At 40.7% G+C, this 13,915-nt stretch overlaps 1 protein-coding gene across 4 annotated transcripts in view; it reads left to right on the forward strand.

The window, feature by feature from the left end:
* Positions 1–216: 216 nt before the first annotated feature.
* LOC133561173 (kinesin-like protein KIF21A) overlaps positions 217–13,915 on the forward strand; it is an 86,788-nt gene continuing 73,089 nt past the window's right edge. For 2 of the 4 annotated variants that reach the window (XM_061914448.1, XM_061914450.1), the window contains exon 1: positions 217–555. In XM_061914448.1, the coding sequence (XP_061770432.1) occupies positions 512–555 (44 nt within the window). In that variant the 5' untranslated portion in view covers positions 217–511. The remainder of the gene's footprint in view (positions 556–13,915) is intronic. The other 2 variants (XM_061914449.1, XM_061914451.1) reach the window with 1 other exon arrangement.

The following is a 13,915-nucleotide window of genomic DNA, read 5'->3' on the forward strand; positions in this document are numbered from 1 at the left end:
TATATATATATTTATCTATCTATATACATATAAATCTAATTATGACTTTTATATTTGAGCAAAGATATACATAATTGTAATTATAATTTTTATATTTGAGCAGTGTTTGTTTATGATTTTTTTCCCTTTCAGGTTGTCCCCTGCTAATGGTATGTCTCACAGGTCAGGGGGAGGAGCTTGATGACGTCACCTCTCACAGAGTCTTGCACACACGCTGAGCGTAAAAGAGGCTCGTCCATCGTTGTTTTGTTTTGTGCGTGTGTGTGTGTGTGCGTGTGTGGCTGTGTGTGTGTTTTCTGCACACTGGGATGAGCCAACATGTCGGGGGGAGCTTGCATGGATTTTAGACGGCAAGAAACGGTCCTTGTTAACAAACACACGCCTTGTGTTTGCACGCAGGCTGCGGGGGCTTCACGGTGATGTGAGGAGGAGGAGGAGGAGGAGGAAGGTGGCGGACGTCTTCTAAGAGGATAAAGAGAAAGGGAGAACTATTTTTATTCCCGGGGACACAATGAGCAGTGGGCTGGGTGAGAGCTCCGTGCGTGTGGCACTGAGGTAAGGATGCTTCTTCTTCTTCTTCTTCTTCTTCTGCCTCTCACCTGCAGCAGAAACACGTCATTGTCCATCCACGCCACACGTGCGAGTCCAATTATAGCACTTTTTCTTTATTCCTGTGTATTGTGGTGTGATCATTATGGAAAGAGAGCGCAACAAACACTCTCAAAAGCCCCCAAATGTCAATAAATGCATCAATTAAGATGCATGTTTAGAGTGACAGAAGTCTTTGTCATGTAATCCAGATCCTTGTTGTCAGACTTTGACCCACAACTTTTGTGTGCTGTGTCTCAGGTGTACCTAATGTCATGGCCCAGTTGTCAGCTCAAGGGGGTCAGGTTTCCACCTTTTCAGTTCTTTATAGATCTATTCTTCCACTTTGCAATAGAGCTGCTAAGAAGGGTGGAGCCTTGCTTGCATGAAATGCATCTTCTTCTTTTTTTTTTTTTTGTATGATGCCTCCTGGCTATCATAAGCATTTGATTAGTTGTTCATTTTGGGTCAGGGTGTGGTCCCAAGTCAGCCCAGCAGACCACCATCTGATGTCAGCCGCTTGAGCGCCTTCCTGTGTGATACCTTCATTATTGGTCAGATAATTTGCAGATGTTTGAATACAAACAGTTCAAGCGGATAGGTATACTTCTAATACACACACACATATATATATATATATATATATATATATATATATATATATATATATATATATATATATATAATTTGTGTGAATTATTTCATATAAAATAGTGTATTTCATTACATTCATCAATTTTTTTAATATAATCTAATTTAATAATTTAGTTTGCAGGTCTTTGCTTGTTTCAATGCTATTTATTTTGATTGTACTATTTAAAATATTAGTGTATTTTATTGCGTTCATCAGTTGATTGACAATTTTTTTTCTTTTTATACATGATGTCATTTAATAATTTAGTTTGCATGGATTTAGCTTGATTTAATGCTATTTCATTTGTATGTATTTAAAAAAAAAATCATATAAAATATTAGTGTATTTTATTGCATTCATCATTTGATTGTCTTCAATATATTTTATTTTGATAAAATGTAATTAAGTAATTTAATTGGCAGGGCATGTGCTTGATTTGAGATTGTTTTAAAATACTTTTAATTCAGTTTTAAAAAGGAAAAAATACATTTAATTTAACAACATTGATTTCATTCATAAATGGTACATAATATAATTTATATTGATTTTAATTTACTCCGTTCATACAAAAATGGGATGAGTATTATGATCATGGTTGCATTTCTGTGGTGCTCGACTATATATATATATATTTATATATATATCATTTTAAATACAGTAAATTCCTATCTAATATATTTAATTTATTTTGATTTAAGTGTTTTAGTGGAAATTTTATCAGCACCCTGCACTGTCTGACCCTGCTGTTGCACCATGTAATTTAGAAACATTTTTTTTTTCCCTACGTAAAATCGCCAGCCATGTTTTGGGTTCACATTAAAAATGTACAGATAAATTGCACACAACGTTGTAATCTGCCATAATCTCAATATTATGTTAGATGCTTTCAGTCTTTGTTTCAACACAATAAATTGCCATGGTGACGCCCTTATAATGCTGACATGTGAAAGCTGCTCAAAGGTGCCTCACCCTTGCCTGTAACAGTTTAGGTGTGTGTGTGTGTTCAAGAATCAGTTAGCACGTTGCCAACCAGCACATGCCTTAGCCTGCAAGCTGTCTGCACCGTCCTTATCCTTTGTGATGATCTATTTTGATACAGTATATCGCAGAAAAAATGTCATGCTACATTAAAGCATGTTTACTTCATTATTGGACCTTCATAGGTGTTTTCTCCTATCTTTGAAGCAGGCACACACACACGTGCCCGCGTGTAAATGTGTCACCATGCTTATGTAACAGCCGGTGTTGCAAATGTTTATTTAGTAGCATATTCCACGCGAAAGCAACAAAAGAAGTTAACAATCCATCCTGCTATATAGTGAGTCATGCTGAAGTTGCACCTCGCCGTCCTGCAGGTGGACTTTCAATTATTTATCGGCTGGCTTCAAATTCCGCGTTGTACTGTAGAATTCAAAAGAGATTTATTTCTCTGAGTAATTAGATATTTGACAGAAATGCTGCTTGTCCACTGACTTTGCCATTTTTGTTCTCTTTAAAGGCCTACTGAAACCCACTACTACCGACCACGCAGTCTGATAGTTTATATATCAATGATGAAATCTTAACCGTGCAACACATGCCAATACGGCCGGTTTAGTTTACTAAATTGCAATTTTAAATTCCGCGCGGAGGTATCATGCTAAAACGGCGCGGTATGATGATGCGTGTGCGTGAGGTCACAAATTGTAGAAGACATTTTGTTCCAGCACCGTTCACAGCTATAAATTGTCCCTTTTCATCGCATAATTCCACAGTATTATGGACATCTGTGTTGCTGAACCTTTTGCAATTTGTTCAATGAATAATGGAGACGTCAAAGAAGAAAGCTGTAGGTGGGAAGCGGTATATTGCGGCCGCTTTTAGCAACACAAATACAGCCGGTGTTTCATTGTTTACATTCCTGAAAGATGACGGTGAAACTTTACTATGGAACAGAGCGGTCAAGCGAACACAGTTGGATTGGACCACACACACTAAGTACAGTGTATTAGGTAGCGATCATTTCGAAAGATCGTGTTTCGAAGAGGGTCCCTTGCGAAGGTTAGAGATGGGCTGAAGAAAGGTGCGGGGCCGACCTTCAGGTTGTACAGGTACAACCATATAATCTCACTAAAACACTAGTAACACAATAGGCAGATAAGGGATTTTCCAGAATTATCCTAGTAAATTTGTCTAATAACATCTGAATCGCTCCCACTGTATAGTCTTTTTTTTTCTAGTCCTTCACTCTCACTTTCCTCATCCACGAATCTTTCATCCTCGCTCAAATTAATGGGGGAATCGTCGCTTTCTCGGTCCGAATCGCTCTCGCTGCTGGTGGCCATGATTGTAAACAATGTTCAGATGTGAGAAGCTCCACAACCCGTGACGTCACGCGCACATCGTCTGCTACTTCCGGTACAGGCAAGGCATTTTTATTAGCGACCAAAAGTGGCAAACTTTATCGTCTATGTTCTCTACTAAATCCTTTCAGCAAAAATATGGCAATATCGCGAAATGATCAAGTATGACACATAGGATGGACCTGATATCCCTGATTAATCGCCATTATTTTGATAATAGCTATATGAAATGGGTTTTAATAATTATTCACAATTTCAATAAATGTACTTGTAATTGCAAATAAATATGTATATACTTTTAATTTTCATTATAAAATACAGTAAAACCTGTTCATTTCTGGTATCAAAAACAGGCCAGACTGTGGCAAAAAAAAGAATATGATTTAAATGATTTGATATTTTTAAAGCGAGAGTATTGTTTAAAACCTTCTAAAACATATATTTTTTTAAACATTATTTGAGCACTCCAGACATACAGTACCCGTTAAGTAATGCTTCCTGAGGCTGAGCCAATCAGTGGCCATGATACTGAACCGTGTGCTCTGGATGGTTTGGTCTCCTCAAGTGGCCAATACCACTGTAGTTTTCATTTTTTTAGTTTAATTAGTAAGGGTGCACACGAAAAATTATTTATTCATCATTTTTAAAAATCTAAAAAAGTTTTTTTTTAAAGTGCTAATACCGGTCGGTATATGCAGTGTCCATCCAATACAAGCTCCGCCCCCTCGTCCATTATGGACTCTGGTTGAGGGCAAAGGCTGAGAGCTTGCTGCCATGACACAAATGTGTGTGTGTGCATGTGTGTGTGTTTGTGTGTGCGCGTGTGTGTGTGTGCGTGTCCAGCCGGCCTTATTCGTGATGAATATTCATGAAGCAACTCAAGTGAACTGAAGCACAGCAGGCTGCTGCTCCCTATCTGCCAGCTGCTACCCTCTGATACCTAAGAAATTATTTGTCTTTATTAACTACACTTTAATGCCGTCTTTTTTTCCATATTTCCTTCCTTATTGCGTGCTTGCCCACTGACCTTTGACCTTGTTAATGAAGGAATGACCCTGCATTTATTTACCTGGGTAGCCTGATAGGTGTCGCCGTGGTGATAGTGGAAGCTCTGAAGGACATGGATCAGTCAGTACTATACTCCAGTAAATCTTTATTTATGGCACACATTTCCCCCCATATAACCTCATTTTACCTTTTTATGATTATCTGTCAGGTGTGTGTGTGTGTGTGTGCTATATTGCCAAAAGTATTTGGCCACCAGCCTTGACTCGCATATGAACTTGAAGTGCCATCCCATTCCTTACTCATAGGGTTCATTATGATGTCGATCCACCTTTTGCAGCTACTACAGCTTTAACTCTTCTGGGAAGGCTGTCCACAAGGTTGCATAGTGTGTTTATAGGAATTTTCGACCATTCTTCCAAAAGTGCATTGATGTTGGTCGAGAAAGCCTGGCTCTCGGTCTCCGTTCTAATTCATCCCAAAGGTGTTCTATCGGGTTCAGGACAGTCAAGTTCATCCACACCAGACTCTGTCATCCATGTCTTTATGGACCTTGCTTTGTGCACTGGTGCACAGTCATGTTGGAGGAGGAAGGGGCCTGCTCCAAAATGTTCCCACAAGGTTGGGAGCATGGAATTGTCCAAAATATTTTGGTATACTGGAGCAGTCAAAGCTCCTTTCACTGGAACTAAGGGGCCAAGCCCAACTCCTGAAAAACAACCACACACCATAATTCCTCCTCCACCAAATATCACACTCGGCACAATTCAGTCCGAAATGTAGCGTTCTCCTGGCAACTTCCAAACCCAGACTCGTCCTTTAGATTGCCAGATGGAAAAGCATTATTCATCAATTCAGAGAAGGTGTCTCCACTGTTCTTGAGTCCAATATCGACATGCTTTACACCACTGCATCCAACGCTTTGCTTTGGACTTGGTGATGTATGGCTTAGATGCAGCTGATCGGCCATGGAAACCCATTCCATGAAGCTCTCTGTATGTCACATGAAGTTTGGATCTCCCTAGCAACTGACAGTGCAGAAAGTCTTTGCAATATGCGCTTTGTCACGCCTAGCGTTCATGTTTTGTTTTGGTCATGCTATGTTTAGTTTTTTTGGACATTTAGTTCTGTTTTGCATTTCCTTCTTTGTCTTGTTACCATGCCAACTGATTTAGATTTCATCTGTCATGTCTGATCATGAGATTTGTATGGCCATACTACCCTGAGCATCCCCAATCTCATCTGTTCTCAAAGCCAAGCAGTGTCTGGCCTGGTTAGTACTTGGATGGGAGACTGCCTAGGAATACCAGGTGCTTTTGACCTTTTGGACTCTAAGTTCCTTTTTTTTTTCACTCCGTTTTGTTACCATGACGACCAATCAGTTCACCTGTTTTGTCTCACACCTGTTTTCACTTATCATGTTCATTATTTAAGCCACAGTTACCAGGTAGTCAGTCTGGCAACATCACCTCCTTCACGACCTCGATTATCTGCTTCATGCCTTGCTATGCTGTTCATTTTGTCCACGTAAGTTTTATGTCATAGCACAAGTGTTTTGTTTCATGTTTATAGTTTATAGCCTTTGTGATAGTCTTTTGTTTCATAGCCCAAGGTTTGTACCTCCATTGCGAGCGCTTTTTGTTTGTTCCTGTTTTTAGTTTATGAGTAAATAAATTAAATATGTACCTATCTTCACGCCGTTTCCACTCCATTCGCTTCGCACCTCGGGAAAACAACCCAAGACCAAGTCCAAGCCTGACACGCTTCAGCTATAGAATAACCATTTTAGTAAGGCTAATATGTTTTTTTTTTTCCAATGTATTTTAATATCAGCACCCTCTGCTGGGAAATGTGGCGTCACTGCAACACCTGCACTAACTCCGCCTCCAAACAAATTGCCGATGTCATCCCTATTTTTGTCACGTCCACTATTTCAACCTTTTCTGAGCCAAGGCACATTTTTTTCATTGAAAAAATCCCGAGGCACACCACCAGCAGAAAACTTTAAAAAGTGAAACTCAGCAGCCGATATTGGCAGTAAAAAGTTGTTCTCACAATTGTTGGATATGAATTCAAACCATAACCAACCATGCATCACTATAGATCTGGTTTCAAAGTAGGTGCACTCTGTAGACGCCGTCTGCTCCACCCGCTGTAAGTCTTTGCTGCTGTCCAGCATTCTGTTTTTGTTTACTTTGCAGCCAGTTTAGTTTCGTTCTGCATAGCCTTCCCTAAGCTTCAATGCCTTTTCTTAGTTTATTTTTGGTTTAAGCGTTAGACACCTTTTTTACCTGCAAACCATTGTCGTCGTTTCCGACATCTACAAAGCAATTAGCTACCTGCTGCCACCTACTGATATGGAAGAGTATTACACCATTAGTCTGCTGAGCTCAAGACAGCACAGATACTCAACAACGGCACATTTGCGTATTATAATTACTGGTTTGCAAAAAATATTTTTAACCCAATTAGGTGCACAGTGGTTGGAAGACACTGCACTCAACAACGGCACATTATTATAATTACTGATTTGCAATTAAGTGAAGTTGCAAAATTTCCCACAGCACAGTGGTTGAAAAACACTGCACTAGAGGTCACATTTGCATTTTGAATTGTCAGCAAAAATGATTAAAAAAAATCAAGTATTAAGTACAAAGTCAAGAAATAAAACGTCAAATGTGGTTACCAATAATTCCACAAAGCTTTGTAAAATAAATGGGAAAAAAATTCTTAATATGGGTTTTCCGCCCGGCAACAGCATATTCTTTCAGAGGTACTAATATGCGACTGCTATGAAGGCTACGCATAGAAGGTGCTATCCAGCATTCACTTAATGTATTGTGGTCATCGTGTCATTCAAATAATGTTACTATGGTAACCTGGACGCAGAAGAACACTAAAGACTGAAATGGTCCTTGATGTCAGCACCAAATGTTGTCTGTTCCTTAAAACCGACTAATTGTAGCCCAACTTGCAGTAAAAAGTAGCAATACACCTGCTGGCAGATGCACTCTGACAGTCTGAGTGTGTGCACGGTTATATAACACATACATCATGGCCGACCTAAAGGCATTTTTGATGCACTTAGTAGGGTTGTATCATCAAGTCAGAAAGTACACAGAAGCCTGTGCTTAAAAAGGGAAGTGTGTCAGATATTGTGTTGTTAAATCATGCATTAAAGGCCTACTGAAATGAGATTTTCTTATGTAAAGGCCTACTGAAACCCACTACTACCGACCACGCAGTCTGATAGTTTATATATCAATGATGAAATATTAACATTGCAACACATGCCAATACGGCCGGTTTAGTTTACTAAATAGCAATTTTAAATTTCCTGCCAAGTGTCCTGTTGAAAACGTGGCGGAATGATGACGCTTATGTTGACGCGTGCTTGTGACGTTATTGGTTGGAGCGGCTAAAAGTCGTCTGCTTTAATCGCATAATTACACAGTATTTTGGACATCTGTGTTGCTGAATCTTTTGCGATTTGTTCAATTAATAATGGAGACTATAAAGAAGAATGCTGTTGGTGGAAAGCGGTGGATTGCAGCTGCCTTTAGCAACCAAAACACAGCCAGTGTTTCTTTGTTTGTTGTGAAGCTTTAATATGGAACAGAGCGGTCAAGCGAACATGTTTCTCTACCACATGTCGACCGGCAGGTTTCGGGGAGAAAATTGTGGTAATAAGTCTGCTTGCGTCCTCCTGCAGCTGTCAAAGAGGCAGCTGCGACATTCTTGGCTCCTCCATGGCTTCTATCAGGGACACTGGCGGTCACCACACCCCTCCGACTTTCAGGTATAACTTTATAATCTCACTAAAACACTAGTAACACTATAAGCAGATAAGGGATTTTCCAGAATTATCCTAGTAAATGTGTCTAATAACATCTGAATCGCTCCCACTGCCGTCGCCTTTTTTTTTTTTTTTGTAGGGCTTCACTCTAAATTTCCTCATCCACGAATTGTTCATCCTCGCTAAAATTAATGGGGAAATCGTCGCTTTCTCGGTCCGAATCACTCTTGCTGCTGGTAGCTATGATTATAAACAATGTGAGGATGTAAGGAGCCCTCACACCGGTGATGTCATGCGCACATCGTCTGCTACTTCCGGTACAGGCAAGGCTTTTTTTATTAGCGACCAAAAGCTGCAAACTTTATCGTCGATGTTCTCTACTAAATCCTTTCAGCAAAAATATGGCAATATCGCGAAATGATCAAGTATGACACATAGGATGGACCTGCTATCCCCGTTGAAATAAGAAAATCTCATTTCAGTAGGCCTTTAAGTTTGATCATTTCGCGATATTGCCATATTTTTGCTGAAAGGATTTAGTAGAGAACATCGACGATAAAGTTCGCAACTTTTGGTCGCTAATAAAAATGCCTCGCCTGTACCGGAAGTAACGGATGATATGCGCGTGACGTCACGGGTTGTGGAGCTCCTCATAGCTGAACATTGTTTACAATCATGGCCACCAGCAGCGAGAGCGATTCGGACTGAGAAAGCAACGATTTCCCTATTAATTTGAGCGAGGATGAAAGATTTGTGGATGACGAAAGTGAGAGTGAAGGACTAGAAAAAAAAAAAAGACTATACAGTGGGAACGATTCCGATGTTATTAGACAAATTTACTAGGATAATTCTGGAAAATCCCTTAGCTGCTTATTGTGTTACTAGTGTTTTAGGGAGATTATATATATGGTCGTACCTGTACAACCTGAAGGTCGGCCCCGCACCTTTCTTTAGCACCAGTCGACGGGTGGTGGCGATGCCCATCTCTGCCCTTCGCAAGGGACCCTCTGCGAAACACGATCTTTCGAAATGATCGCTGCATAATACACTGTACTTTATGTGTGTGTTCCAATCCAACCGTGTGCGCTTGACCGCTCTGTTCCAAAGTAAAACTTCACCGTCATCTTTCGGGAATGTAAACAATGAAACACCGGCTGGGTTTGTGTTGCTAAAGGCGGCCGCAATACACCGCTTCCTACTTACAGCTTTCTTCATTGACGTCTCCATTAATTATTGAACAACTTGCAAAAGATTCAGCAACACAGATGTCCATAATACTGTGGAATTATGCTATGAAAAGAGACAACTTATAGCTGTGACTGGTGCTGGAACAAAATGTCCTCTACAATGCGTGACTTCAAGCGCACGCGTCACCATACCGCGCCGTTTTAGCATGATACCTCCGCGCGAAATTTAAAATTGCAATTTAGTAAACTAAACCGGCTGTATTGGCATGTGTTGCAATGTTAATATTTCATCATTGATATATAAACTATCAGACTGCGTGGTCGGCAGTAGTGGGTTTCAGTAGACCTTCAATGCTGTATACAAAATAATATAATGTAGCAAATAGGTCAGGGGTGTCCAAAGTGCATCCCAGGGGCTATTTGCGGCTTGCAGCTGTTTTTTTTAATTGGCCTGTGACACATTCTGAATACAAAATAAAAACATTACTGATAAGAATAGGCAATTTTAGGAGTGTTGAAATGCGCAGGCCGAACTTAAATAACGTTAGCATGCTAAACAGTTAGAATGTGTCAAGCACCAAGTGATATGACTATAAAGTATATATATGTAGATTAGCTTAAAATATAGCAAGCTATCCGTTAGTATGTATCCAGTACCAAATTATGACTCTGTGTTCATCTGCAAAATTGGCTAAAAAGTTAGCATTTCAAAGTTAGTATGCGAGAATGATTACGTTAGCATGCCGTTACTATGTATCAAATGCAAAGCTATGCGATTCTGAGGTGTTTGGCGGAAAAAATGGCTAAGGAAGTTAGCATTTTCATGTTGGTATGCTAGAACGATAATTTTAGCATGCTAACAGTTAGCATGTTTCAAGTACCGAGTTATATGACTCCGAGGTGTTCGCCTGCAAAATTGGATAAAAAAAGTTAGCATTTTCATGTTAGAATGATTGTTAGCATGCTAACCGTTAGCGTGTGTCAAATATCAAATCATGTGACTCTGAGGCGTTCTGCTACAAAATTGGTTGAAAAAGTTAGCATTTTCATGTTAGAATGCTTGAACGATAATGTTACCATGTTAGCATGTGTCAAATACGAAGTTATGACTCTAAGTTCCCAGTGTGAGCTTGACGGCTTTGACTCTTAAAAAAACATTTGAAGACTTTCCTTTTTAGAAAAGCTTTTAGTTAATGGACTTATATTTTTTGTAATTAGTTTTATGATGTTGCCCCTGTTGTTTTAATTTAATTTTTGCTTTCATTCACCTATGTTTTGTAAAGCATTTTATCTGTGAAAATTGCTTTTAAAAATTTATTTACCAAGGTGTTCGGCTGCAAAATGGGCTTAAAAAGTGCGCACATTTATGTTGGAATGCTAGCATGCTAACAGTAACGTGTTAACGGTTATCATGTGTCAGGTACCAAGTTATGAATTGGCTCAGAAAGTTTGCATGCCGAATTTAGTAATGTTGCCTGAGGCTGAGCTAGGGGTGTAACGGTACGTGTATTTGTATCGAACCGTTTCGGTACGAGGGTTTCGGTTCGGCACGCGGGCGTACCGAACAAGTTCGGAAGCAGAAGTCTTCACAAGCTGCTCTGCTTTCTGCCTCTGTCTCTGCCTCATTTTCCCGCCCACACAACCATCTGATTGGTTACATACAAAGCCAATCAGCAGTGCGTATTCAGAGCGATGTAACAGCCAATCAGCAGTGCGTATTCAGAACGACGTAGTCAATGCTTTAGCGTCGAGCATATATTCGTCCAGCAGGGGAGGAGCGGACTCTACCCAAATTATACTAAACACTTCCCAGTCACAACTATTACTAACATCACTATGAGCCCGTTGACCTTCTAGAAACTTCAACTGCAGCTCAGCTAGCTCACAGTATAGGCTTGAGATGAAGGCTAATTAGCTTTTAGCGTAACGTTAGCTCATTTTTCCGTGTGTGTGCGTGTGCGTGTGTGTGTGTCTGTGTGAGTGTGTGCGTGTTTTAGGGGCAGCAAAGCCCTGTCTGTCTGTTATTTCATTGAACTCCATTGTGTTTAGGGATGAATAGTCTCTCCTATTGCAATTGTACTATTTTTCAGCTATAGTTACATGAATCATTAGTAATGTAGCAGCCTAGTTTTGAATAGCAGGGTCCCTGCTATCACATGTTGATAAAAATACAACATTTACATAATAAAAGTCAACTACAGGCTTCCCAAATGCTGTAATAAATTAAGCATGATGATTTGAATGGAAACTGGAAACTGTTTAATGTTGCACTTTTTATATGTAGAAGAAAGTTTTTTTCATTTTATTTAATCAAAGCAACAACTTGAGGCAGTTTAATGTGGATTAACGTGGGCAGGATTACTATTGTGTTCCCTATGTTAAAAGGATAAAGCCATTGTTTAGAAAGTTGGTAAATAACTAACCAAAAAATGTATATTTAGTTGTTTTCTTACTGTACCGAAAATGAACCGAACCGTGACCTCTAAACCGAGGTACGTACCGAACCACAATTTTTGTGTACCGTTACACTCCTAGGCTGAGCCCATCGGTGGCCACAATACTGCACAGCGAGGTCTGATTGTTTTGGTACACACTCGTACGGTAGTATTGATATTTTTTTGGTCATTTCTATTCTTGAAATGCTAATTTGAGGGCAAAATTAGGTAGACTTTGCTTTGTTAGCAACACCAAACCAAGCTACAGCAGAGCCAGAGGAAAGGAAAAGCGAAAGCTTATCCAAGAGGAGGTTCGCAGCGACGTGGAAGAGGTTCGCTTCAGCAGAGTGGTGGGAATGACCAAGCAGGGGGTCTGGATCACCTGGACTGAACTCTGGAAAGCGGAGCCACACCAGTTTAAGTTCTTGGTCCAGTCAGTTTATGATGTCCTCCCAAGCCCTGCTAACCTATTTAGTGAACTATATTTATATAGCGCTTTTCTCTAGTGACTCAAAGCGCTTTACATAGTGAAACCCAATATCTAAGTTACATTTAAACCAGTGTGGGTGGCACTGGGAGCACGTGGGTAAAGTGTCTTGCCCAAGGACACAACGGCAGTGACTAGGATGGCGGAAGTGGGAATCGAACCTGCAACCCTCAAGTTGCTGGCACGGCCACTCTACCAACCGAGCTATACCGCCGGAGGGAACCCACGCATTCACGGGGAGAACATGCAAACTCCACACAGAAAGATCCCGAGCCTGGATTTGAACCCAGGACTGCAGGACCTTCGTTTTGTGAGGCAGACGCACTAACCTCTCTTCCACCATACCTATGAAAGCGTCAATATATACCTTGATGTTGCAGAAAAAAGACCATATGTTTTTTTAACCGATTCCTGAACTCTAAAAGGGTGAATTTGGCGGTTGAAACGCCTTTCAAGTGTTCGCTGTCAGAGCAATGACCTTTCTCCCGTGACATCACAACAGGAAGCAATCCGCCATTTTATCAAACACATTACACACACCAAGTCAAATCAGTTCTGTTATTTTCCGTTTTTTCGACTGTTTTCTGTACCTTGGAGACATTATGCCTCGTCGGTGTGTTGTCGAACAGGGACGGATTCAAGTTGACTTATGTGGAGTGTGCTAATCAAACATATCAATCGTCACGGCATGCTAATCGATGCTAACATGCTATTTAGGCTAGCTGTATGTACATATTGCATCATTATGCCTCATTTGTAGCTATATTTGCATTCAGCCTTTCCCTCCACCCATATTTAATGCCAAACAAACACATACCAATCGACAGATTCAAGTTGCACCAGTGGTCAAAAGATGCAGTCGTTGGTTAACCGAATTCGTCCTCGTTGCCGTTGTCTGTCGTGATATGGCTCAATAGCTTCAGTTTCTTCTTCAATTTCGTTTTCGCCATCTGCCTCCACAGAAAAACAGCCCCAAAGTTATTCACCTGGGGCCTGATAGACACACCTGTGTGCCAGCTCTGTCAGAAAAGAGGATCATTAGAACACATCCTCAGCTGTTGCTCAAAGGCATTGGGAGATGGCAGGTATCATTGGCGCCACGACCAAAACTGCGGGCAATAGCAGACGATATCTGCACGGGCATCAACACCAGTAAGCGGCAACACCCAACCAAGAGCACAATTGCCTTTGTCCGAGCAGGAGAGACACCTCAACCCTCCAAGAAGACCCAGGGTGGCCTGGTAACAACAGCAAGGGACTGGCAGCTCTTGGTTGATCTAGGAAGGCAGTTGCGATTCCCAGACATCATCGCAACTACAACACTCCGGCCAGACATGGTCTTGATGTCTGGAACTAGAAAGCAGGTGGTTCTCCTTGAGCTAACTGTCCCCTGGGAGGACAGAATGGAGGAAGCTCAACTAAGGAAGAGGGCGAAATATGC

Source organism: Nerophis ophidion, linkage group LG10, assembly GCF_033978795.1.
Source record: "Nerophis ophidion isolate RoL-2023_Sa linkage group LG10, RoL_Noph_v1.0, whole genome shotgun sequence".
Lineage (NCBI taxonomy): Eukaryota > Metazoa > Chordata > Actinopteri > Syngnathiformes > Syngnathidae > Nerophis > Nerophis ophidion.